At 45.3% G+C, this 25,504-nt stretch overlaps 1 protein-coding gene across 4 annotated transcripts; it reads right to left on the bottom strand.

The window, feature by feature from the left end:
* Positions 1-167: 167 nt before the first annotated feature.
* STAM2 (signal transducing adaptor molecule 2) lies at positions 168-24,434 on the bottom strand. 4 transcript variants are annotated; one of them, XM_085584083.1, is made up of 14 exons: positions 24,333-24,434; positions 15,295-15,379; positions 12,729-12,804; positions 11,754-11,849; positions 9,392-9,538; positions 8,471-8,540; positions 7,949-8,135; positions 7,211-7,305; positions 6,708-6,787; positions 6,457-6,544; positions 6,009-6,063; positions 5,005-5,158; positions 3,871-4,028; positions 168-2,879 (listed from the first exon to the last, which is right to left on the bottom strand). In XM_085584083.1, exons 1-14 carry the CDS (start codon positions 24,382-24,384, stop codon positions 2,705-2,707), a joined length of 1,518 nt encoding a protein of 505 aa, XP_085440209.1. In that variant the 5' UTR covers positions 24,385-24,434; the 3' UTR covers positions 168-2,704. The 4 variants fall into 4 exon arrangements, with proteins under 4 accessions (XP_085440209.1, XP_085440208.1, XP_077640994.2 ...); XM_085584082.1 differs by having other exon boundaries at positions 6,708-6,790; positions 24,333-24,419; XM_077784868.2 differs by lacking the exon at positions 24,333-24,434 and adding an exon at positions 23,831-23,934 and having other exon boundaries at positions 6,708-6,790.
* Positions 24,435-25,504: the final 1,070 nt, after the last annotated feature.

Genomic DNA, 25,504 nt, shown 5'->3' with positions numbered 1-25,504 from the left:
AGTTCTTAGAAAAGATGCACAGATAAAAATAAGGGAAGAAAAATCATCTTCATCTCAGGAAATAATCCCCGAGAGAGGCCACAGCATGGAGGGACAGAGTCCCACAAACCCAGGGCCATCCCCACCAAACCCTGCAGCACAAAGAACACACCACAGCACTCGGAAGGTTTCAAGAATCTGATTTTTAACATGATTTCTGGAGCCAATCGGAGAGAAAAAGCGTGGGTGACACCAGGGGACAGAGAACAAGCCCTCAGAGCACTCTGGGGTGACAAACTGAACGGACACAACAGGTCCCCAGCTCCCACCAAAGGAAATGGATCTCATACTGATATTTAACACCCATGAAACAAATATACCACGAGGAAAGTCTCAATAGAAAGTCGCCCAGGTTCCTATGTTAAGGGTTTATATGAAAAAGCAGGAGTTCTCCACCCTGAATTCCTGATAGAAAACAGCAGGTAGAAACCTAAGGTAGAAATCTGGAGTTAGAGAAATCCTTTGGCAGCATGTTCAGTTACAATCAGGCCTTAAAAATAAATATGATCATGTCTAGAAGTATGAAGAGAAACACCAACCCCCTCTAAATACACTTGTTTAATAATAATTAAATTATTTTACACTATCTACAAGTTGCATATCACAGAGTTAGGAGTAGAAGAGGTGACAGAAGGACAAATCCTGCTTTTATAAAAGTTCAGGCATGTGTGGAGCTGTGTAGAAAATCTCAGACAAATGAGTATATACATTATTTATACTTAACAATTAACATCATCAAATCACATCTGGCTGGCTCAATTGAAGATTTCTCTTGGCCCAAAGCTCAAAATCCAAAAAAACCCACCAATTTAAATTTCCTAACAAACACTGAGAATTCATAGCAATGAGAGCAAGGTTTAGTTCTACCCCAAACCACCTTGGAACAAAGTAAACTCTGACAAATAAAAGCTCCAAAAACCAAGAATTTGGAACAGCAGCATTGAAATAAATTCATTTCCTCAAAAGACACAAAGAACAAGTTATCAAAACACTTCAGTATTGCCACGTGTGTGTTATTTGTAACTGAGCTACTTCCAGGGGAAGGATCAAGACAAATTAAAGTCATGTCCAAAGGAAAGACAAAATCCTCCTTCCAATTGCACACATTTAAATGAAAAGTGATTTAAAGAGCACTTTTTGCATGAGCATGAGGCTGCAAATATAAGGTCAAGATAACAAATAATTAAATCAAAGGGAAAAGAAATGGAGGAGGTGCTGAGTGAAGGGTGGGTTTTGTCACTCAGCAGCCTGGGATGAAGTTTATCCATCAAAAATGCTTATTCAGACATCTGGCAGCTTCCTGCATTTAATGGAGATGTTTTAATCAGTAATTTGCTTCCATTATTTCCCCAAACCACGGGTTATCACTCACCAGAGGTGGTTAAAAGCAGGATAAATGTGACCATGCTCCAGTGAGCAGGTAAACAGGAGGATGAAGTGATTTTTTTTTTTCCCAGCAGTTGAAACAAGAAAAAGAAAGAAATCCCACATTCCCAAAGGACAACGCAGCTCATCTGCTCCCTTGGACAAACCCCACCCTTTAAAAAGTGCATCGGGGAAGAAATTCCTGGATTTCTTTTCTCCCCAGCTGCCACTCGTGGCCAGCTCTGAGGCAGTCCCTCCTGCAGGGAGAGGCTCTGGATCCCCACAGGAGCCCAATCCCACCCACCAGCACATGGGATGGCCTCAAACCCCCCCTGCCAGTGGTGCAGGAGCTCCTCTGGGCTCAGGGCTGGTTTAGACATGGACACAGTGGCAGAGAAAGGAAATCCAAGCGAGGCAGAAGCCCCTGGTCCCATCAGGGCAGCTCCTGTTCCACTCGGCTCCCCCTTGCCAAGGGAACAGATCCTCAGAGGCTTCAGCAGCTTCAAACCTTCTCCAGCCCCTCCTTTCCCACAAGGAACTCCAAAGCTCCTTCACTTCCACATCCATCCAGAAAGGAAAACTGAGGAGAGGTCCCATGCAAGTTCCTGGCTCGGCACCTTGGATCCACCTGGGAGCATCCCCTGCCTGCTCTTGCCAAGGAGCCTCGAGCTGGCAGTGCCACCTCTGCCAAGACACCGGGCAGTTGGAGGAAAGCTTGTTTTCCTCATGAGAAAACACAGCAATTCTCTGTGTTTTCCAAAATGCAGAGGCAGCACTGTCAAACCCCTCTTTTTCTCCTATTTCCACAGGGATGTGGTCCTGAGTGGCAGAGTTTCCTCGGGACCCCTTGGATTCCACGGTGCATCCTTCAGGAAGGAGACTCCAAACTGCAGAGCTTCCCTAGAGCCACTGGGACAGAAGGATTACAGAAGACACCAGAGGAGGCAAAGCAACAGCATCTCAGCATCCTCAAGCTTCCAGAAACACATTGAAAAGAGAATTATTTTAGGACAATCTTTCAAAGATTCACAAGTGGCGTTTCCTGAAAGCGTAAGAAAAGAGGAAAAAAAAAAAGAGAAAAGAGACTGGGAGGAATGGAGAATTATTTTAAACCATCCCCACACATCTAGTTCAGGATGCAAAAACGCAAACAACCATCAGAGCTGGTGCCTATTTTTACTCTGCACCACCCTAAGGCAGCGAGCTGGGTTATTGGAGAGGAAGATGGACTTTGATAGCCACGGCAGGGACTCCCAGAGAGCGCCGGCTCGGAACCTCGGAATTCCTCGATGCTGGCCGCTCACAGCAGAGGCTGCTGGTGGAAACTGGGCTGCTGCTGGAGCAGGGAATGAGCAGGAAGAGCCACGGGATAAGCCGGTCCTTGGGTGCTCTGGAATGCTGCCACGTCCACGCCCATCTGGTGCTGGGGGAAGGCGGCGCTGGGGACGCTCGGGAAGGGCAGCGCGGGCTCGGGGCTGCGGGGACACAACACCAACCACGCTCACAGGGCCAGCACGGCGCTCCCAAAACGAGCTGGGAGCTCCAAAATGTTTGAAAATAACCCGACCCAAACGGGCATTTCGGAAGGAATTCCATGGGTTTCAGGTTTTTACGTGCACACTCTCAACTTAAAGCAGCTCTGGACTTGTACTTTCCCCTCCTGTTACTTCTCTGTGTTGATAAAAGAGAGTTTCCCAGGAATTTCATGCTTTTCATGCCTCTAACGTGGCACTTTTCATGGTTTTTTCATGAAAAAGTGTTGTCACCCTCAAAATTCTTCCAGCAGCTCAGTAATTCTACTACATAACTTTTCCTCTTGCTTTTTAACTTACTCTTTAACTTACTCCTACTATTTAATTTTTAATCTTTGCTGCTGGGTGCTTAAAGCTGAGGTCAGAGGTTCCTCTTCAACCTTCCTGGGAAATCTCCTCGTGCAGGATCAGTTTTACCTAGAATAATGCTCTCCTTGCTCCCTGGTTAGCTAAAATTGTTATTTTCCTCTCAAAAGCGATGTGTCGCTAAATGTAAATGCCACAAGAAGGTGCAAAGTGGCAAAAATCCCCCCAGGAAGAAGAATTTGCTGGATCTATACCTTAAATAAGCAGCTGGAGGTGGTTTTTTATGGTTTTTGCATGAAAAACTTTTTCCCCCTCAAAATTCTTCCAGCAGCTCAGTAATTCTACTACATAACTTTTTTCTCTTGCTTTTTAACTTACTCCTACTATTTAATTTTTAATCTTTGCTGCTGAGTGCTTAAAGCTGAGGTCAGAGGTTCCTCTTCAACCTTCTCTCAAAACCTTCCTGGGAAATCTCCTCATGCAGGATCAGTTTTACCCAGAATAATGCTCTCATTGCTCCCTGCTTTGCTAAAATTGTTATTTTCCTCTCAAAAACGATGTGTCACTAAACATAAATGCCAGAGTGGCAAAAATCCCCCCAGGAAAGAAGAATTTGCTGGATCCATACCTTAAATAAGCAGCTGGAGGTGGCTGGGTGGCTGCAGAGCTGATGCTCTGAGGCAGGGTCCTCACCTGGCCCACCTGCTCCGGGGCCAGGCTGTACCCTGGGGACATGGACACTCCCTGGATCATGTAATTCCCACTGGGAGGCTGCACAGGATACGACTGCAAATCAAACCAGAGCCAGCAGATTTGGTGCTTAGCACACTTTGGAGTGAACCCAGCAGAATATTCTACAGCTGGAAGCAAAACCTGCAGTTTTGTCCAATTCTGGTTTAAATAATGCAAGATTTCCTCCAAATTCAGGTGGCACGGGCTGGAGCTGCTGGTGGGGGTTGGATTTGGGATAAACAGGTTTTTGTCCCAAATAAAGCTTTATCCTGCATTTCTATGCACCAGTCTTGGGAGGAAACAGCAAACTCCAGTTGCCTTTTGGCTTAAATTACTTTGTAACCTCCAAATATAATGAATTTTCCATCGTCACTGGAGTTAAGGACACGGAATTACTTTTAACTGACATATTTTCAGATCTAGCAGTTGCTATGGCAACTATTCTTTTCCCACTGAACAATTAACATGAAAGTAAAATTCATTTCAAGTAAAAACCCTCATTCTGTGCTTTTTTGAAAAATCTCTCCTTCCCCTCCATGTTTATTCCTTAAGCCATCATTAGGGACAGTGTAAAACAGTTTGGAGCACAAATACAACACGCTTAGAACTGATACAAAATGTTCAGTTTTCTAAGGGCAAAAGGAGCTAAAAGCAGAGTGTTTCTATATTTAGCAAAAAATACACTTGGGATTAATACACTGATATTCCAGTTCCCTCCCATCCCCACTATTAGATAAGAAGAGAACATTTTACTTGGAGATTGACATGACTCACAGCAAGAATATCCACCAGGCTGCTGCAACACCCAATCCCAACTGCAAGAAATGAATTATGGAAGGGATCTTTTGGAATTTTCAACAGTGGCCAAGCAAAACCTTCTGTTCTAGTGGATAAATCCCAATTTCTTGCACAGGCAACGTCAGATTGCTCGTGGGCTCCCTTTGGTTCTTGCTGGGATTTTTTTAAAGCAGGGATAAGTAGCAGGGAATTTCCAGATCCCAGGAAATTTCCAGATCCCAGGGACACTGACCTGCACGGAGACTCCAGAGGAGGTGGGTGGGAATGGGGCAGGTTGCTGGAGTTTGGAGTAGGCTGAGTACATGGGGCTCTCATTCATCAGTTTGTTGTAGAGCTCCAGAGCTTCCAGAACCTTCACGTTCAGCTCGGATAACTCGGAATGTTTCCTGTCCCAAAAACAATGGAGAGGGCACTGAGCTGCTGGGACATCTCAGATGGGGAGGAAAGACCAGTGCTGCATTGAATATGCATGGAAAAGAAGCCCCTAAAGGGTCAAAGGTAAACATTTTTACCCATTAATATTGAAAAATTGCTGCTGTGTGACTGGAAGAAAATCCAAGAGCTGCACAAGCATTCCTGGCATCAAACCAGCAACTCCCAGGTGGAACTCCCTGTTCTTTTCACCCCCAAATATCCCCCGGAGTCACAGAATCATGGAATGGGTTGGGATGGAAGGGACCTTACAAGATTCCATTCCAACCTTCTGCCATGGGCACCTTCCACTATCCCAGGGTGTTCCAGCCTGGCCTTGGGTATTTCCAGGGGCAGCCCCAGGTGCTCTGGGAATTCCAGCCCAGCCAGGAATTCCCAATTCCCCATTCATCCCTGCCCTCTGACAGTGGGAGCCATTCCCTGGGTCCTGTCCCACTAAATCCCTCTCCATTTTCCTGATCAGCTCCTTCAGGTACTGGGCAGCCACACCTGAGGAGGGAGAGGTGAGGATAACCTGGAATAGTCACCAACAGACTGGAAATTCCAGCCCCTGGACAGCCTGGAGAAAGCTACAGTCACAAAATGCCAAAGTAAAAAGCATCCATGACCTGTGCAGGGAATTTTGGGAGAGCAGCAATCAAATCTCAGTGCACACACTCAGAACTTGGTATTTCAGCATTAAAAAAATGTAAAGTTGGTCAATTTTTCTTGCAAGGTTTTCTTGCTTAGGAGATGAAAGTAGCAAAACCAAATCTCATTAAACCTGCCCAATTTGAAGGAAATCAGTGAATAAATTGTGCTCACCTATCTATCTCTTCTAATTTTTCATCTATCATTGGGCCCATCTGCTGGCAGATATCTGTGAAGACAAAGTGTTGAGGCAGTTGATGTCTTGCACAATTAAATGTTTAAATGCAGCCAAAAATATTTTATCCAACTACAGTAAAATTAATTTCTTATTTATTTCAGGGTTGGATTGGTAGATGGATCTTGCAAAGCTCAGGCATTTTACAGAGCTGGGAGTTATGCAAATGACTCTGCTAAACACGGAGCTGGCTTGGAACTATTAAAAAAATTCAAATTATCCCCAGAGCCCCACACTCCCACGGTGAAATAAGTGTTCTCCAGCACTGTTAGTACAGAGCACAGCTCCCCTAAGATTAAAATAAACACAAAGAACTCCCAGCTCAATCCACAAAAGGTAATTGTGAGAAGAAGTCATAAAAAAGAGCTCATTTAGGGCTGCAAGTACCTTCTGAGTTGAGAAGATCTGGAGAATCAAGCTTTAAATCTGTGGGATCTATGCTCTGAAGTACCTGCAGTGTTTTATCCATCTTATCCTGAAAAGGGAAGCCAAGATGAAGAACTTGGATTTCTCAGCCACGCCAAGATTGGTTTAATATTCTAATAAAAGCTCTTTATAGGCAAAGAATCATCTGCCAACATTCAGCACCGAAAGAATGTATAAGCCCAGCAATATTTTATTTTAAAGTGGCTTCATACCTCATCAATATAAACTGGCTCAGGTTCTGCTTTCTTAATTTCTTCTGCAGTGTCCTCAGGAACAGAGATTTTCTCCACAGCTGCTGGAAGAACAGAGATGAGTTTCTTTCCTTTCTGTTGATGTGATAACTTCTAACAAACATTTGCTCCTTGTTATTTTTCTGTGTGAAAAGACACTGTGACATTTGAAATGGCAATTTGCTGGATTTGTAAATATGTTGCTGACAAGGAATTATGGTGAATCAAACCAAATTTCTGTCACAGAAAATGGTAATAACTTAAAAGAGAAATAGAAGCAGAAATTAAAGGGAGTTATGGAATGATCTGTGCTTGATTGCTTGAAACAAGGGCAGGATGTCTCTCAATTCTTTCCTGGGGCTGATATAGGAAATTATTTTGCTGCTGGGCTAATTAGGATTGCAGCACAAAGCTGCCTTGGTGCAATGATCCATCCTTTCAGCCCTTGTGAAATAATCCATCCATCATTTCAGCAGGTAACTCACCTGCCTCGGGCTCCACAGTCAAGTCAGAGGTGACAAAATTGGATGGGAACAGCCCCACTCCTCTGTGGTTCTCCCCTTTCCACCAGTTGGCATCACTGAAGAAATAAAGAAGGGTTAAAGGACTCTGGGGTGAACAAAGCCAGGGACATATTTGGAATTTTTACTCAAAACCTGAAGCACAGAGACATATTTGGTGGTTTTTCTACCAAAACCTTGTGACATTTAAAAGAGAATTTGCAGGGATTAGCACAAAGTCAAACAGGAGCTGAGGCACAGGGGAGGGAAGGGAGGAAGAGGAGTCAGGGGATCACTGAAAATTGAACACAATCCATCAAATCTTTACATCGAATACTTGCCAGCCCTTTAAAGCTGTATACATCTCTAGAGGTGTTAACAACAAGCATTATTTTAGCTATTTTTAATCAGTTTTACTCTTGGCAAATCTGATTCTTGATAGCCAGAGGTTTAACAGCTGCTGGAAACAGGTGGAATGTGATGCCAAAGCAATTTCTTATCTCAGACAACCAGTTAAGATTTATCTTCAAATCTACAAATTGGATGAATACTCAAGGTTCTCCCTGCACTAAAGGTCAGAAGTTAAAAGAATTTGGAAAGGGAAAAGGAAGAGAAAGGGATATGAGGGAGGGCAGGGAGGGGAAAGCATCAGAGTAAAAATGTGCTACCCTGAGAAAACAAAGAGTGGTGGAACAAAGTCAGCTCCACTGAGTGTATTTGTACCTGTCATCCAAAACAAAAATAATCTCTCCACTTTTAAAGGTGAGCTCATTGTCCTCGACAGCTTCAAAGTCATACAGAGCTCGCACCTTCCTCAGGCTCTGGGGGTTTTGTGCCATTTCTGCAGGTGGGTACAAGGATTTGGTCTCCATTTGCTGCTGCTTCTGCTCTTGCAGAGACAATTCAATAGCTGCAGGTGGGGGAGAGAGGAAAAGAACAAGTTTGTGGGGTTTATCCCTGGAGAAAAAGCAGTTTGATTTCCTGATTTAACAAAAACAGGATTTAATGCTTTACTTAAACAAGGTCTGTAGTATTGGAAGTTAACATTTCAAATGCTGTGTGAGTGGCAGGAATGTGTCTTACCCCAAATCCCCACGGATGAGGGAAACACCTGGAATGCCACAATTCCCAACCTGCTGTGCCCTTGGTTTCAGTGCTGTGCAGCAGGGAAGAGCCCAAATTCCCATTTCCCTGCTTTTTAACAAAACTTCTGGAGTCCAACCCAAGGCTGAGACAGCAACTCACCTTTAGCTATATCCTCATCTTCTTTGGATTTGCTGGATGAGGAGCCATTCTTAGCAGCACTGGTGGAAGCCTGCAAAGGTGGGAACAACAGAGGGACAAATGACAAAGAAATCTCCATAATTTGGTATTTTAACAAATGAGCAACGAGTTGTTCCTGATCAGGTGGATTGTGGAATGCAGGTGTTCTCCTAGAAATAAAAATCACCACTCTTCAGGTTTGCTTATGTTTTCAGCAGGGAAAAAAAAGTAACACAAATAATGAGATTGAATTAAGTGATTTTATTGAAATAGTTATTTTAGTCATATTTATTACAGTGAGACTACTCATTTAAATAACTCTTTCCACTTTTATGGTTCACTCCTCCCTTCAAGAGGGAAGATGCTCTAGTTGGGAGCTGCTGACTTAAACCCTACAATTTTCTCCAGCAGCACAGTGAAATCATTGCTGGAGTTTTCATTCCCACCAGAAAGTGGAATTGGGTGCCAGTGCTCAACTCTTCCATGTTCCTGCCATATGTTTTACACATAGATCAGATTTAGAAGTGAAAACATCTTTGTGGAGGAAGGAGGGATTGTAAAAGTTCAAAAACTCAGAGTGTTTGTAAAAGTTAAAAAAAACTCTGTGTTTCATATAGAGGAAAGTAAACTTTGTGTGAGGAAATTGTAATAGAAATAATTTTAATTTTCAGGACTGAATAATGTGGAAACATTCAGAACTATCAATTATAAAAGTCAGGATAAAACCACCTGGCATCATATCTGCTGTTAGATTGGGCACAACAAACCACCAGAAGTGAAAAAGAAACCACTGCAAACCCAGGACAACTCCTGATAGGGACAGGAAATGGGACAAACAGGAAAAGGGGATGTGGAAAGGAAAGCAGAGCTTGGGATCCATCACTGTCCCAAAGCAGCTCTCACCTGGGATCCTGCTGCAGGAAAAGTGACCCCTTCTTCCTTCAGGGATTTGATGGTTGCAGATATTAAACTACATTGTGGGTCTTTCTGGAATTCTTCTGACCACTCCACCATCAGGGTTTTTAGCTTTTCACACACTTTTGGGTGAGCCTGGAAGACAAAATTGGATACAAAGGGATGTTTGAGCCTCAAAATGAACAGAAGGAGCCATTACCAAAATTGTTACCAAACCCATTTTACTAAAAATATACTTCATTGTTAATGATTGTGTAGATTGAGAAGATTTGGGGAGCAGAGTGTAGAATATCTGACCTTTTATACCCTGATCTGGTATTCCAGAGAACATGCTGAGCACCTGGAGCCCTGATTCTGGAGAAATTCAGGCTGCCTTCCACACTTACCCCAAATTTCTGTATCTCTGTGTTACTGCTACTGTGTTAGTCACCCTCCATTTAACCTCAATTTTCTCTTCATTCCTTCTCAAGTGTGTTGTTTTCCACTTCCCAACCACATAAACTGGTCTGATATAAGCCACTGTCTTTCCCTCCCAGAAATCCTCCAAGAAATCTTTCCCTAAAAGAAATCCTCCAAGAACTCCTTCACTACAAGAAATCTTTCCTACAAAAAATCCTCCAAGAAGTCTTTCTTTTCCTCCAAGAAATCCTCCAAGCAGTCTTTCCCTCCAATCCACTTTTCCTGGCCTCTGAGGTTTCTCCTCAGATGCCAGGACAGCTTTGTCCCAGCTGAGACACCCTCACAAAAACCTGATCTTCTCCCACAAAAAGGAATTATCCATAGGGACGACCCTTAGGGATAGTTTCAATTCCCAAACTGAGAGCTGAGCTGCAGGGACAGCCTGGCAAAGGAGGAGCATTTGCTTGGAGTGGGGGCAAACCATGATCAATTCATGCACTGGCTGGAATTCCTGTGGCTCCCCCAGATCCTGGCACTGGGACAAGATTCCCAACCCAAGGAATCAGATCCCACTCAGCATGGGCTGAGCAGGGAGGGCACTGCCAGCTTTGGGCTCCAACCTGCATTTTTTTCAGCAGAGTTTGCTGGGCTCAGGAGCAGCACAAAGACATTTGTCACGCTTGGCTGAACTCATTTTCCCTCTGGGAAGAGGGAAAAAGCACAATTTTATTCATTATTCCTTCAAGGGGGGCAGGGCTGGGGGTAAAGGGTCATTATTTCCCAAGAACACAAAATTGTGCTCCAGAACCTGTCCCTGGGATGGATCCCAGGATTCCTGTACGTCCCTGAGTGGGACCCTGGGGTCCCTGCCCATCCCTGGGAGGGATCCCAGGATCCCAATACATCCCTGGGTGGGATCCCTGCCCGTCCCTGGGTGGGATCCCGGGATCCCTGTCCGTCCCTGGGTGGGATCCCTGCCCATCCCTGGGTGGGATCCCTGCTCATCCCTGGGTGGGATCCCTGCCTGTCCCTGGGTGGGATCCCGGGATCCCTGCCCGTCCCTGGGTGGGATTCCTGCCCGTCCCTGGGTGGGATCCCGGGATCCCTGCCCGTCCCTGGGTGGGATCCCTGCCCGTCCCTGGGTGGGATCCCGGGATCCCTGCCTGTCCCTGGGTGGGATCCCGGGATCCCTGCCCATCCCTGGGTGCTGAAGGGCAGTGTGAGCTCCAGGATGGACCCTGCCTAATGGGAACACAGGCAGCACTTGCAGACCTATTTTTCCACAAAAGCCAGGAACACAAGAGCTGTGAACTCATTTTGCTTCCCAGCAATGTTATTACTTTCCTTAATTGCTTTGCTCAGCCTCTGATGATTGCAGGGATCTGAAAACTCCTTTTTAACCCATTAACCAGTTCTGCCTCCAACTGGAGCAGTAATTAGGGAAAAGCTGTTCCTGCTTACTCCATTCCTCACATCCAGATTCACACCCCAGCAGCTGCTTGACCCCAACCACTTCTGTCTCCTTTTCTTGGTTATTTTCTCATTCAACATTCCCAAAAGCTCTACAAATTCAAAATTATCGTCTGGAACTTCATCCTTTTCCTTGTACAAATGTCATTTCACTCCCTCATCATTTTCTCTTTCACTTCAGCCCAGGAATTTCCTTCAAGCCTCATAAAAACTCTCCTCAAGAAGAGTTGCACTTATCATGATCAAATTAATGGAGCTTAGGAACAGAGATTTTAATTAAAATCGCTCATGTAATTTTGTAAAAATGTGAAGGATTATCAGCTGTCAGCTCTTTAACAGATTATTTTTTCAGAGTAAAAATGACACAAATTTTGGTGAAAACACAGCACGAAAACTAGAAAATGTGCATTAATTACAACATTAATTTGGAGAAGTTACCAAAATAATTCTGCCCCAGGATTGCAGGCTCTAAAGCAATTACCTTGTTTATTATAGCTCGAGCTTCAGTGGCAAAATCCCGGGAACACACTTCCAAGTGGAATATCTTCCCACAGTTTGACACACAGGCTCCTAAAAGCTGAACAGCAGAAAGATAATTGGGAAAATGCAGAGAAAAAAATGGAAAAAAAAAAAATTAAATTAATAATAATAAAAATTGTGAATAAAAAAAAGGAGTGCAAATAATGCAAAATTTTTTAAAAGTGCAAATAATAGTAATAATGGCAAATAAAAAGAGTGCAAATAATACAAATTAAGGAAAAAAGCAAATTTAAAAAGTGCAATAATAAAAATAAAAATTGTAAATAAGGGTGCAAATAATACAAAATAAGGAAAAAAGCAAATTAAGAAAGTGCAAATAGTAATAATAAAAATTGTAATTAAAGAATGCAAATAATACAAAATAATAAAAATTGTAAATAAAGAATGCAAATACAAAATAAGAAAAAAATGCAAATAAAAAGTGTACATAATAATAATATAAAATAAAAAAGACCAAATAATCCAAAATAAAAAAGTGCAAATAAAAGAGTGCAAAAATAATAAAAATTGCAAATAAAAAAAGAGCGCAAATAATCCAAAATAAGAAAAGTGCAAATAAAAAAAAGTGCAAATAATAATAAAAAATGCAAATAAAAAAGTGCAAATAATAATAATTAAAAGTGCAAATTAAAAAGAGTGCAAATAATCCAGAATATGAAAAAAGTGCAAATAAAAAACAGTGATGATGATAATAATAATAATAGTAAAAAGTGCAAATAAAAAGAGTGCAAATAATCCAAAATAAGGGAAAAAAAGCAATTTATAAAAGAGTACAAATAATCCAAAATAAAAGGTAAATTCATCATGGCCATTAATTTACTGAGGTTAATGAAGATATTTATAAATTAATTGATCAGTAACTACGTAATTGCTGCATCGCAGGAGGTTTTTGGGGGGAATTTGGGAATTTACTCACAGTGAGAGCTTGCAGAGCCACGTGGGGAACTTTGTGATTCATTCTCTTCATGATGGCTTTGAGGCAATCCTTGGCTCTGCAGGGGAACAAGAAATTCAGGAAAAATGGGAGGGACAGGAGCTGAGCAAGGAATGAGCCCAAACCCCAGCAGCACTGAGCCTAATGAGCAAAAATGGCAACAAAGCTGAGCTTAATGAGCGTAAATTACACCAAAGCTGAGCTCAATTAACAAAAATCACACCACAGCTGAGCATAATGAGCCAAAATGGCACCAAAGCTGAGCTAAATGGGCAAAAATGTCACCAAAGCTGAGCCTATTGTATGAAAATGTCACCACAGCTGAGCCTAATGAACAAAAGTCACCACAGCTGAACTTACTGAACAAAAATGTCACCAAAGCTGAGCTAAATGGGCAAAAATGTCACCAAAGCTGAGCCTATTGTATGAAAATGTCACCACAGCTGAGCCTAATGAACAGAAGTCACCACAGCTGAACTTACTGAACAAAAATGTCACCAAAGCTGAGCTTAAAGGGCAAAAATGTCACCAAAGCTGAGCATGCTGAACAAAAACATCACCAAACCTAAGCTAAATGAGCAAAAATGTCATCAAACTTAAACCTATTTAGCAAAAATGTCACCAAACCTGAGCTTAATGAGCAAAAGTCACCAAGCCTGAACCTGCTGAACAAAAATGTCACCAAACCTGAGCCTATTGAATGAAAATGTCACCACAGCTGAGCTTAATGAACAAAAATGTCACCAAAGCTGAGCTTAATGAGCATAAATTACACCAAAGCTGAGCTAAATGGACAAAAATTACACCACAGCTGAGCATAATGAGCCAAAATGGCACCAAAGCTGAGCTTAATGGGCAAAAATGTCACCAAAGCTGAGCCTGTTGAATGAAAACATCACCAAACCTGAACTTATTGAACAAAAATGTCACCAAACCTGAGCTTACTGAACCAAAATGTCCCTGAACTTGAAGCTCTCGGGGTTGGGCAGAGATTTACCCACTGACCAGTCAGTCTGTCCTCAGCTGGGTGTTGGATTGACAGAAATTCCCTTTTTTCCCCCTGGCATTCCACATCCATTCCCAAAAACCTGCTGCCAGGCCAGGAAGGGAAGGGAGTGCATGACAGAAATGTCCCCAGAAAAGACAGGATGCAATAAATGGGTGTTTTAGTGGATTTCATTCCCAGCTCTTGGATCCCCTTTTCCACAGCCTGAGGACACAAAGGTTTTCATCATTTGTTCCAGCACAATCTGAGGTGAGGGGGGAATAATAAATAGAATTTTAAATGCTTCTGCTGAGGGGCTTCCACACTTTAAATGAGCATTAATGGCTGGCAGGAGCTCAGGCACATCAAAAGCTTCATTAACACTGATATTTGGAACATTTAAACACATTAAATCCTAAAAGAAAAAGCTGATGCAGCATTTAAAAAATATTATCACTGGCAGATACTTGAGCTGCTGGACTAGAAAAGCACAGAAAAGCCTCTGTGCCAGAAAAATACACTTTTAGTCCTAATATTTTCATTTTGTTTCACGTGCAAACCATCCAACAAAGTCAACTCAGTTGTTTTAAGCTGTATTTTTATTAAGGGTAGGCAACAATCTTCATTATTTTCAAGGGCAGAAGGGAAGAGAATGACACAAAATTGAATTAAAATATGCCAGCAGCAGTGCCATTTAAAATTCAGAATTGGGATTTTATTTTCTATACAAATATGTATTTTTAGATTTAATTATGCATTTTATCTACTTCTATTTCTACATATGTAATTTTTTTAAAATCACATAATTCTTTACAACATCCCTTCCTTCAAAACCAGATTTAAAAGAGTTCCCTCTACAAGTCTTGTGGCACTAAAAAATTTGATTTTTAATGCAGGACTCAAAAGGACATTTTTTTTTTTCCTTCAGGAGTAAAGATTCCCAGACTGAACAGATTTGCTATTATTCCTTGTGGTAGGTAATCAATTAAAACCAAACCAAAACAACCAAAAAAACCCCAATTTTAATATTAAATAGAACTGCTAAAAATTACTTAAGAATTCCACCTATGCACTAATTGAGGATTGATTCCAAATTTAAAATTCAGCAAATATTTCTGGCCGCTACAGAATGACTGAAATTCCATTAATGTTCCACTCAGGCTAAACTGATTCCAAGTGATTTGTGTTTGATCCCTATTTTTTCCCTTTCCTCTCTGATTTTTCCTAACAACCAAACACAGACAAATCTCATGAAAAGCTCCTTGCCAGGTGTTTTTCTGCACAGAAATTCTTTCACTTTCTCCTCCTGGCACAGCCACTTCCCCAGATTTATGCCAGATCATTAAATATGAATAACTTGGGCGTGCTGTGCAAAACTCCAGGAAAAACTTGGAATGTGCTCAGCATACAGAAGTTGCTCTGCTCAAAATCCTCCTGGAACATTTTTTTCCAAGGATTTCCAAGCCAGCTCTTTGTGTTTGGGAATTGGGAATTTTGAGCTGTGTTCTCTGTGCCATTTTCTTCCTCCCAGCAGCACAGAATTCCCTGGAATGCTGAGCTTACCCATTGGGAGTGCTTCCAACTTTGTCACAAATATCCATGATAAGCCCCCAGTCCTCACTGGTGTTGTATTCATTTGTAGCTTTTTCTGGAAAGAAAAAGTAGATTTATTAAGTGATTTATTTATTCAGTTCAAAGTCTATCAATAAAATGTATCCCTAATCAATATTTCATGGATTCACGGAATGATTTGGGTCGGAAGGGACCTTAAAGCTCATCTTGTTCCACTCATTCTGTAGATTAATTAATGAGGCTTAATGGTATTTATTCGTGTTTTGAGTTTTTATTAGTCATCTTATTCAAACCCCATGTAAATATTACAGGTCAAGTAAATAAATAGCAAATTTAGTATTTTATTGCACAGGCTGCTTCAAGATTAAAGTTTTAACCAGCTAAACTCAATTTTATTTTGGCTGCTCAGCAGAAAGATTTCCACAAAGGGAATGTGAATCCAGCAATGTTCCAAATCCCTTTTGTTACAGAAGAAATGTAGAATTTTGGCCATAATTTATCCTCACAAACGAAAGTATTTACTTCAAGGACATAAATATTACTTTCAAACCACAAACCTTCAAAGCTCACCCCAAAAATTATAGAATTGCTACATTTTCTTTTAAGTGCATCAATACTTTAGGGAATGAACAACAAATTCAGGGATGGTGTGGAAAATAAATGAGTGCCTGCAACACTAAATACTTAAAAAAAAAAAAAAAAAAAAAAAAGGAAAATCAAGCCAAGTCAGCCTCTGGAAGCTGCAGATTTCCTGGATATACAATCCCTAAGTAGTGAAGAGATTCCCAAGGGTATCCTGAAGTACTTCCCAAGGATCCAGTGACATTTCCCTGAGCCCTGAGTGGAATCACACCAGCTTTTCCTGCCTTGGCAGAAATAATCCCAACTCTGCTACTGACCACAGGAAGGTTTGATGATCACAGGCTTCAGCAGGAAGATTTCACCTCAGAATTATGGAATTATTTAAGTTGAAAAATAATTGTGCAATTATTTAGGTTGAAAAAGAATTATGGAATTATTTAGCTTGACCTTTTCCTCCCAGGTCCCAAAGTCCCAGCAGTGCCCCATGCCCACCCTGTCCCCACCCAGAGCCCCGAGTGCCACCCCCAGAATTCCTGGGACACTCCAGGGATGGGCACCCCAACCCTCCCTGGGCAGTGCCAATCCCTGAGCCTCTTTCCATGGGGAAATTCCTGCTGGTCCCACCCTGAGCTCCCCTGGGCCAGCCTGAGGCCGTTCCCTCTGCTCCTGTCCCATTCCCTGGGATGATCCCAAATTTCCCCAGCTGTCCCCTCCTGGCAGGAATTGTGGAGACCCACAAGAGCCCCCCTGAGCTCTTTTTTTCCCTGTGATCCCTCACCCCACACCGTCCCTATCCCAAAAACTCAGCTCCCAGGCCTTGTTCCTGAGCCAGCACATTCCCACAGGAGCCAAGTCCCTGCCCTGAGCCCACCCTGTCCCGGGAGCAGCCGTGGGGATCCCAACTCTGCCATTCCCAAACTCTCAGGGATCTGGAAGTTTCCCTCCTTGCCATCCTGACAAACTGAGCAGCAGCTGCTGTTCTTCCCTAAATTCAGGAACAATTCTGAAGGATAACTCCCTCACAGATGCTGAGACAGAGCAGATGTGGGAGGATGCCTTTTCCAGGATTTTTTTCAGCACGGAGGGAACGTAACCTTTAAAAACATGGAATGACTTGTCCTCTGCACCCCTCCAATTAACTAAGGAACATTAGACCTGAGCTGGCTTTTATGGAAAGAGTGATAAAACACAATGTGCTGCTTGGGGTGCTTTGATAAAGAACTCCAAGTGCAAGGAATGGCTTTTCCCTGGGTGAGCTGCTGCGTGGTTCCAAGGGAACGATGCCAGTCCAGGAGAGGGGAGAGCACTCAGAGGAGCAGCTGGGAAGGGGCTGGGAATTGTTTGCTGCTCCCACTGCCAAAAGGAGAAATGCTTGGAGAGCTCCTGCCCCAAAGCACTGCCACAGCTCTTCAAGGAAAGGAGGGAATGCTTTGCACTGAGGGAAAATGGTCGGGATCATCCCTGTAACACACAACAGCCAAATCCTGAACGTCCTGGAATCCCTCACAGGGAGGAATGGGAGGCACCCAAATCCCAACCCAGCCCTGGGCAGGGAAACCCTCCCCATCCCAGGCTGCTCCAGCCTGGCCCTGGGCACTGCCAGGGATCCAGGGGCAGCCCCAGCTGCTCTGGGAATTCCAGCCCAGCCAGGAATTCCCAATTCCCAATCTCCCAGCCATCCCTGCCCCCTGGCAGTGGGAGCCATTCCCTGGCTCCTGTCCCTCCATCCCTTGTCCCCAGTCCCTCTCCAGCTCTCCCTGGAGCCCTTCAGGCCCTGCCAGGGGCTCTGAGCTCTGCCTGGATCCTTCCCTTCTCCAGGGGAACATTCCCGGGGCTCTGAGCTCTGCCTGGATCCTTCCCTTCTCCAGGGGAACATTCCCGGGGCTCTGAGCTCTGCCTGGATCCTTCCCTTCTCCAGGGGAACATTCCCGGGGCTCTGAGCTCTGCCTGGATCCTTCCCTTCTCCAGGGGAACATTCCCGGGGCTCTGAGCTCTGCCTGGATCCTTCCCTTCTCCAGGGGAACATTCCCACCTCCCCCAGCCACTGCATTATTCTTCCATTATTTCTTCTCTCTTTGTTCACAAGAAGGGATAGGCAATACACTTAAATAAGACCAAAAAATTCGGGAATAACCAACTCTGGATCAGGCAAGGAGTGGGAATGCTCCAAGCCTCCCTGTTCCAATCCTGACCAAGCCCAGCTCCTCAGCCTGGGCTGGGGCAGCTCCACCTCAGGACCTTCAAACTCCCAAAACATTTTGTTATTTCAGCCCTGAACTCCCCTGGGACAGGCTCACCAAGGGAGATCTGCGTTAAAAACCCAGAAATATATTAAAATACAACATTGTTTCTCCACCTGTGTCACTTCCTCTGCAAGAAACACAAAATGAGCACTGATTTAGCACAAAAAAATCACTCCTCAGGCACTTTCAGCACAGAAGGCTTCTGTGCTAAACCAGTGCTTGTTTATTTTTTAGTGACTGTCACCACTAAAATCAAAATTTTCTTGATCACTTTGCCCATGAAGTGAAATCAACCCTAGTCTGCACAAAAACAGATTTTACACAAAGCGTGGAAGAACTTTTCACAGGGAGTAGTAAATATAAAAGGAATGGAGGGTGACTCCAAGTGCTGTTTTCCAAGAGATAAAGCAGAAAGACATGGATGAAAGGCAGAGATTTAATCCACGCCCCTTCCTTTGCAGAGCCTAATTAGAGAATTCCAGCTTGGATTTAATTAGAGATCACAGCCAGGATGAACCTGCAGTCAAAAGGCAGCCCCACCTGTAATGATCCCTACTCATGGTTCTATTACAGTCTAAAAAATTGGATTAAAATACATTATTAAAATAACTTTTTGCAATATAAACCCAGTTCAATGAAAGGTCTTTTTAAAATGCAAGTTTTTTGCTTGAAAAGTGTTTTGTTTTATCGAGGCAAATAAGCTGAAAAGGAAATAATTTTGTTTGTCAAAAAAAAAAAAACAAACCAAAAAAAACCCCAAAAAATTGGAAAGAAAGTGGACAACTCTTAGTTTGTGTATAATATATAAATTATATTAAATTATGGATTTGTGTTTATTATATAAAATATCTTTCATAATATAAAGAAAACCAGTAACTGTGAGGTTGTGGTATATTAAAAAAATATCAAGGCAGGATGGGGGAACAAAGCAAAAATAATCTCAAAAAATAAGAAAGAAACATTATAAAAATGCAGGCTCAGAATTTAGGAATTTTAAGCAGTCAGATCAAAGACTGGAAAATATTTCAAGAAGAAAGCAAGAGCAAGAAAAATTTTTAGAAGTCCAATTATTTGCAAGATTTTAGATTAAATTTTGAAGACAATAATTACTATGAACTGAGAAGTGAAAGGAACATTAAATAAATAATGTCAACAATGGTAATAATGTCATAAATGTCAGTAGTGTCAATAATGATAAAATAGTAGAAAAATAAGAGAAAAACAAATTACTGAAAAATAAAAAAGGAAATAATATATAAGGGAAATGTAAGGCCTTGAGGGCTGGATTAAGTAGGAAAAGGAGAAAAATGGAAAAGCTTCCCATGGAAAAGATTCTCCTGGAAAGCTCAGCAGCTGGAAACAGGAGAAGGAGGAGGAGGAGGAGGAGGAGGAGGATGCTCAGTTCTGCCACAGGACAAAGTTAAAGAGCCCCTAAAGGCAAATCCAACCTGGAATGAGACAGGGAAACTTCCCACAGCAGCCAGGGAAAAACAGGGAATGCCAGGGGGAGGAAACCAGGGAATGCCATGAGGGGGGAAAAACAGGGAATGCCAGGGGGAGGAAACCAGGGAATGCCATGAGGGGGGAAAAACAGGGAATGCCATCGGGGGGGAAAAACAGGGAATGACATTGGGAGGGAAAAACAGGGAATGCCATGAGGGGGAAAAAAACAGGGAATGCCATCGGGGGGGAAAAACAGGGAATGACATCGGGGGGAGAAAAACAGGGAATGCCATGGGGGGGAAAAACAGGGAATGACATCGGGGGGGAAAAACAGGGAATGCCATCGGGGGGAAAAACAGGGAATGCCATGAGGGGGGGAAAAACAGGGAATGCCATGAGGGGGGAAAAACAGGGAATGACATCGGGGGGGAAAAACAGGGAATGACATCGGGGGGGAAAAACAGGGAATGACATTGGGGGGAGAAAAACAGGGAATGCCATGGGGGGGAAAAACAGGGAATGCCATCGGGGGGAAAAACAGGGAATGACATCGGGGGGGAAAATAGGGAATGCCATGAGGGGGGAAAAACAGGGAATGCCATGGGGTGAACCAGGGAATGTCCTCACCCCCTGGAGCCCTCCCCAGCCCTGGAGAGAAGGGCAGGAAAACAAACATGACAGGGAACAAGGCTGCTCCGGGGTGAAGGCTGTGGAAGAGGAAGGACAGAGCTGGGAAAACAGGGAGTGCACGTGGAGTCTGCAGGGAGCCAGACAGGAAATGTCAACGTTCCAAAAGTTTTGGAGGTTCCTGAGCAATGGAAGCAGCCCCACTCCCCCCGAGTTCCAGAGGGTTATCCTGTGATGTGCAGCTGTGTCCAGGCACATTCCAAGGCTCTGCTCGGCTCTGGGGGCTTGGAACCACGGGAGCAAAGCCAGCTGTGGCAAAAAATAATACTGGGGAAAAATATTAATACTGGGAAAAAAAATAATAATGGGGAATAAACTATAATATTGGGGAAAAAACAATAATATGTGGGGGGAAACAATAATATGTGGGGGGAAACAATAATATGTGGGGGGAAACAATAATATGTGGGGGAAACAATAATATGTGGGGGGAAACAATAATATGTGGGGAAAACAATATGTGGGGAAAAACAATAATACTGGGGAAAAGCAAAAAAAAAAAAAGATAAATACTAGAAAAATAAAAAAGGAATAAAACATAAGGGAAATGGAAGCTCCTAGGACTGGGTTAGGTAAGAAAAGGAAATTCCTTTTTCCCCACTGGTGTTCTCCAAGGAAAGAGCAGCTCTGCATGAAGAGGCAGGTGGATCTGTCCCCACCTTTTGCAGCCAACAAAAGGCACCAAAATTCCAAATTCAGCACCTCCCCAGAGTACCCACATGTGATAATCTGATATTCTGCATGGTCTAATTTACAACAGAATACTAATTTTTTTTAAAGGTTCTAATGACAAAGTTTTCCTGGCAAGGAACTCTAAGATTAAGCCCCAGCTCCTATTCTACTGTACATGCTAAATTTTAATAAGTGATAATAATAAATTATATATAATTAAAATATTAAAGAAAAAAAATCCACTGAGTAAAGTTTAAGAAGCTGGAAGCAAACAGAGTCCCAGTTTTGAAGTTCTGCAGCCTGGGAGTCCTTGAGGCATTTAGGTTTGTTCAAGAACCCTGCAGAGTTCCAAAAAAATCCACCTGAACAAATACACCAGTTTGAGCCACGTGAAATGTGAGTGTGGTCAAACAGCAAACTGCACCAGGGAGTTGAAATTAGAAATAAAATAATAAATAAACCAGGAAACCAGCTCAAAACGAAACAAGAGATTGTGTGGCAACAAGAGCACTCAAACTCTTCCATTTTGGCCGGGACAAAAATCCCAGGAATGTTGAATTCTTCTCTTTCCTAGGGTGCCAACAAGAAAGCTGAGCCTGGTGTCTCACTTATTTCACTGTTTTTTTCAGTGCTGCCATTGAGAACAGACGTTGTGTAACAAAAAAGTGACACAGAGCACAAGTTTAAGGAAGCACGAGTCAGGGCAGGACACAAAACAGAACAACTGAGTCACCGTCTTCAGCCCAACTCCAGGCAGCTTCTGTAATCATTGAAGCACAGAATATCCTGAGCTGGAAAAGATCCATCAAGATCATCCAGCCCAGCTCCTGGCCCTGCACAGCCACCCCAACCTCTGCGTGGTTCTGGGGAAGCCACTGGGAAAAAATCCTCAATAAAAGGATGAAAAGCAGCTGATCTTCCAGCAGCCACAAGTATCCGAATCCCTGCAAACGCCATGGCGAGGCCAGGAGGCACAGAGACACCTCTGGAAAACGCTGGGAAATTTCAGGAGTCGGAGCAAAACAGGCACAAACCATTCCTTGATGCTGCTGAGGGGAAGGGAGAGGGGGGAACCACGGATCCTTTCCCTGCCAGAGCCCCCAGGCCGGCCAGGATGTGTCAGGTGTGCCCTGGGCCCACCACAGCCACAGGAGAAATTCCGGGATTATTAAGGCTGGAAAAGCCCTCCCAGCCCATCCAGTCCCAGCTGTGCCCAAAGCCCACCTTATCCCCAGCCCAGAGCCCTGAGTGCCACCTCCAGGAATTCCAGGGACACCTCCAAACCTGCCTGGGCAGCCCCTGCCAAGGCCTGAGCACGCTTGCCAGGAAGAATTTTTCCCCCAAAATGCAAAAAATGGGATTTTAAGGACTTTCCGGGCTCCTTTTCTGTTGTTGGTGTGAGGGGTTTGGAGCTGTGGGGGAGCACAAAATGTTCCCTGCCAGAAGTGGCTGGAGCAGGGCCACCTCTGCTGCTGGGGTGGGATTGATGGATATTCCCTTCTGGGAAAAGCCTTGGGATTCTGGTGCTCAGGATCCCAGAAATGAGGCTGGAAAAGAGCTGCAAGATCCCAAAGTTCCAGCAGTGCCCCATGCCCACCCTGTCCCCGCCCAGAGCCCCAAGTGCCACCTCCAGAATTCCTGGGACACCTCCAGGGATGGGCACCCCAACCCTCCCTGGGCAGTGCCAATCCCTGAGCCCCTTTCCATGGGGAAATTCCTGCTGGTCCCACCCTGAGCTCCCCTGGGCCAGCCTGAGGCCGTTCCCTCTGCTCCTGTCCCATTCCCTGGGATGATCCCAAATCCCCCCGGCTGTCCCCTCCTGGCAGGGAATTCCAGAGAGGGAAAAGATCCCTGGGGATCCTCCTTGGCTCCAGGCTGAGCCCCTTCCCAGTTCCCTCAGGGATTCTCCATTCCCTTCCCAGCTCCCTCAGGGATTCTCCATTCCCTTCCCAGCTCCCCCAGGAATTCTCCATTCCCTTCCCAGCTCCCTCAGGAATTCCCCAGCCCATTCCCAGCTCCCCCAGGAATTCTCCATTCCCTTCCCAGCTCCCTCAGGAATTCTCCATTCCCTTCCCAGCTCCCTCAGGGATTCTCCATTTCCTCTCCAGCTCCCTCAAGGATTCTCCTTTCCCTTCCCAGCTCCCTCAGGAATTCTCCATTCCCTTCCCAGCTTCCTCAGGGATTCTCCAGTCCCTTCCCAGCTCCCTCAGGAATTCTCCAGCCCCTCTCCAGCTCCTTCAGGGATTCTCCATTCCCTTCCCAGCTCCCTCAGGGATTCCCCAGCCCATTCCCAGCTCCCCCAGGAATTCTCCATTCCCTTCCCAGCTCCCTTAGGTATTCTCCATTCCCTTCCCAGCTCCCTCAGGAATTCTCCAGCCCCTCTCCAGCTCCCTCAGGGATTCTCCATTCCCTTCCCAGCTCCACTCCAGCCCCTCAGTGTCTCCCTTGTCCCAGAGCTGTCCCCAGCCCTGGCGGTGTCCCCGCAGTGCCAGCACAGGGACGGGCACTGCCCCGGGCTGTGTCACACCGGGCTGGCACAGCCCAGGGACCACTGGCCTCCTGCCCAGCTGGGCACCAGCCCCTCCCAGGGCCTTTTCCAGCCTTCCAGACCCTTTCCCAGCCCAGCACTCCCGGGGCTCGCTGTGACCCCGTGTCACACCGGCCTCACCCCACGGCTGCCGATCCCTCCTGCCCCAGCCGGGCCACGGTGCCCTCCTCGGGATCACCCACCGGGACCCACGCCGACCCCCGGCGCGGGGAACAGCGAGGCGAAAAGAGGAGGACAAGGAGAAGGAAACAGCCGAGGAGGAAAAGGAAGCGGGGAAAAAAGAGGAGGAAGAAGAGAATCTACAGCCCGAGCAGGCCGCCCCGCCGAGCCCAGCCGCCGCCGCGCCGCTCACCCACGTCCTGCTCGAAGGGGTTGGCGGCGAAGAGCGGCATCTCGGCCCGCCGTGCCGCCGCGCGTCCCGCACCGCCTGACCCGGCCGGAGCCGCCGCCGCGCCCGCCCCGCCTCGGCCGCTCCGCGCGCGGGGCTGCCCCGCCGCGCCCGCAGCGCCGCGCGGCCCCGCCGCGCCCGCAGCGCCGCCGGGATCGCGGCCGGGAGGGAGAACAGCGGAGCGGCCCCGCGCGATGAGGGGAACGGGGCGGGCGGCGGGAGCGCGGCGGCGGCAGGCGCGGCGCGGGGCCCCGCGGGGCGGAGCTGCCGCTGAGGGCGCGCCGACGCGACCCGCCGCCATGTCGCGGCGGCGCCTGAGGGAGCGAGCGCGGCGGGCGCCGCTCGTCCTTTGTACCCGAACTGCGCTTGTCTGAGGGCGCAAACTGCGCGGGCAGCTCGTCCTGGCTCGTCAAGAGGAAATGTTAAAAAAAAAAAAATAAAAATAAAATAAATAAAAACAGTGAACCGTTGGAACTGCTGAAAAAATTTCCCAGAGAGCTGCAGGGGAAGCGGGTCATGAGGCAGGGTCCTGCATGATTGTTGTCCAATGTGGAATGCGTAAAGGTTTTGTACAGGAAGGAAGTTCTTTTGTGTTAGGAAGGAAGTTCTTTGGTGTTAAGAAAGACGTTCTCTGGTGTTTGGAAGGATGTTCTCTGGTGTTTGGAAGGATGTTCTCTGGTGTTTGTTCTTTGTAGGTTGCAATGAGGATCGCCAGGAAGGGCGGTGGGAGACAGCAGCCAGCGAACTCCCACTGATGTACAGTGCCGGAAAAACAAATTCCTCAGGCTGCAACTGCTGTGTTAAATTCAGGGCTTGTCAGCTCCAGTGAGGTCAGCTGTAGGTGAGGCTGAGAGCGTTCAGGAGGAAGGATTTGCCCTGGTTGTTGATCCAGGGAATGTGAAATTCCCGTTCAGGAGGAAGGATTTCAATCCCTGGTAGTGGATCCAGGATTCCCGTTCAGGAGGAAGGATTTCAATCCCTGGTTATGGATCCAGGGATTCCTGTTCATGAGGAAGGATTTCAATCCCTGGTTATGGATCCAGGGATTCCTGTTCATGAGGAAGGATTTAAATCCCTGGTAGTGGATCCAGGGATTCGCATTCATGAGGAAGGATTTCAATCCCTGGTTATGGATCCAGGGATTCGCATTCATGAGGAAGGATTTCAATCCCTGGTAGTGGATCCAGGGATTCCTGTTCATGAGGAAGGATTTTCTCTGGCTGTGGATCCAGGGAATGCAGAATTCCCGTTCAGCAGGAAGGATTTCAGAAATTCCTGTTTGTGGATCCAGGGTTGTTCAGGAGGAATGATTTCCTCTGGTAGTGGATCCAAGGATTCGTGTTCATGAGGAAGGATTTCCTCCAGTAGTGGATCCAGGGATTCCCATTCAGGAGGAAGGATTTCAATCCCTGGTAGTGGATCCAGGGATTCCTGTTCAGGAGGAAGGATTTCCTCTGGTAGTGGATCCAGGGAATGCAGGATTCCCATTCAGCAGGAAGGATTTTGCCTCGCAGTGGATCCAGGGATTCCCGTTCAGAAGGAAAAATTTCTCCTGGTAGTGCATCCAAAATAAGCTGTTTCCTGAGCTGAATTTCCAGGGAATGCAGGATTCCTGTTCATGAGGAAGGATTTCAATCC

This window comes from Lonchura striata, chromosome 7, assembly GCF_050655825.1.
Source record: "Lonchura striata isolate lonStrDom1 chromosome 7, ASM5065582v1, whole genome shotgun sequence".
NCBI lineage: Eukaryota > Metazoa > Chordata > Aves > Passeriformes > Estrildidae > Lonchura > Lonchura striata.
Note: the sequence above shows the minus strand (reverse complement) of the source record. Positions and strands in the feature narration are given on the sequence as shown.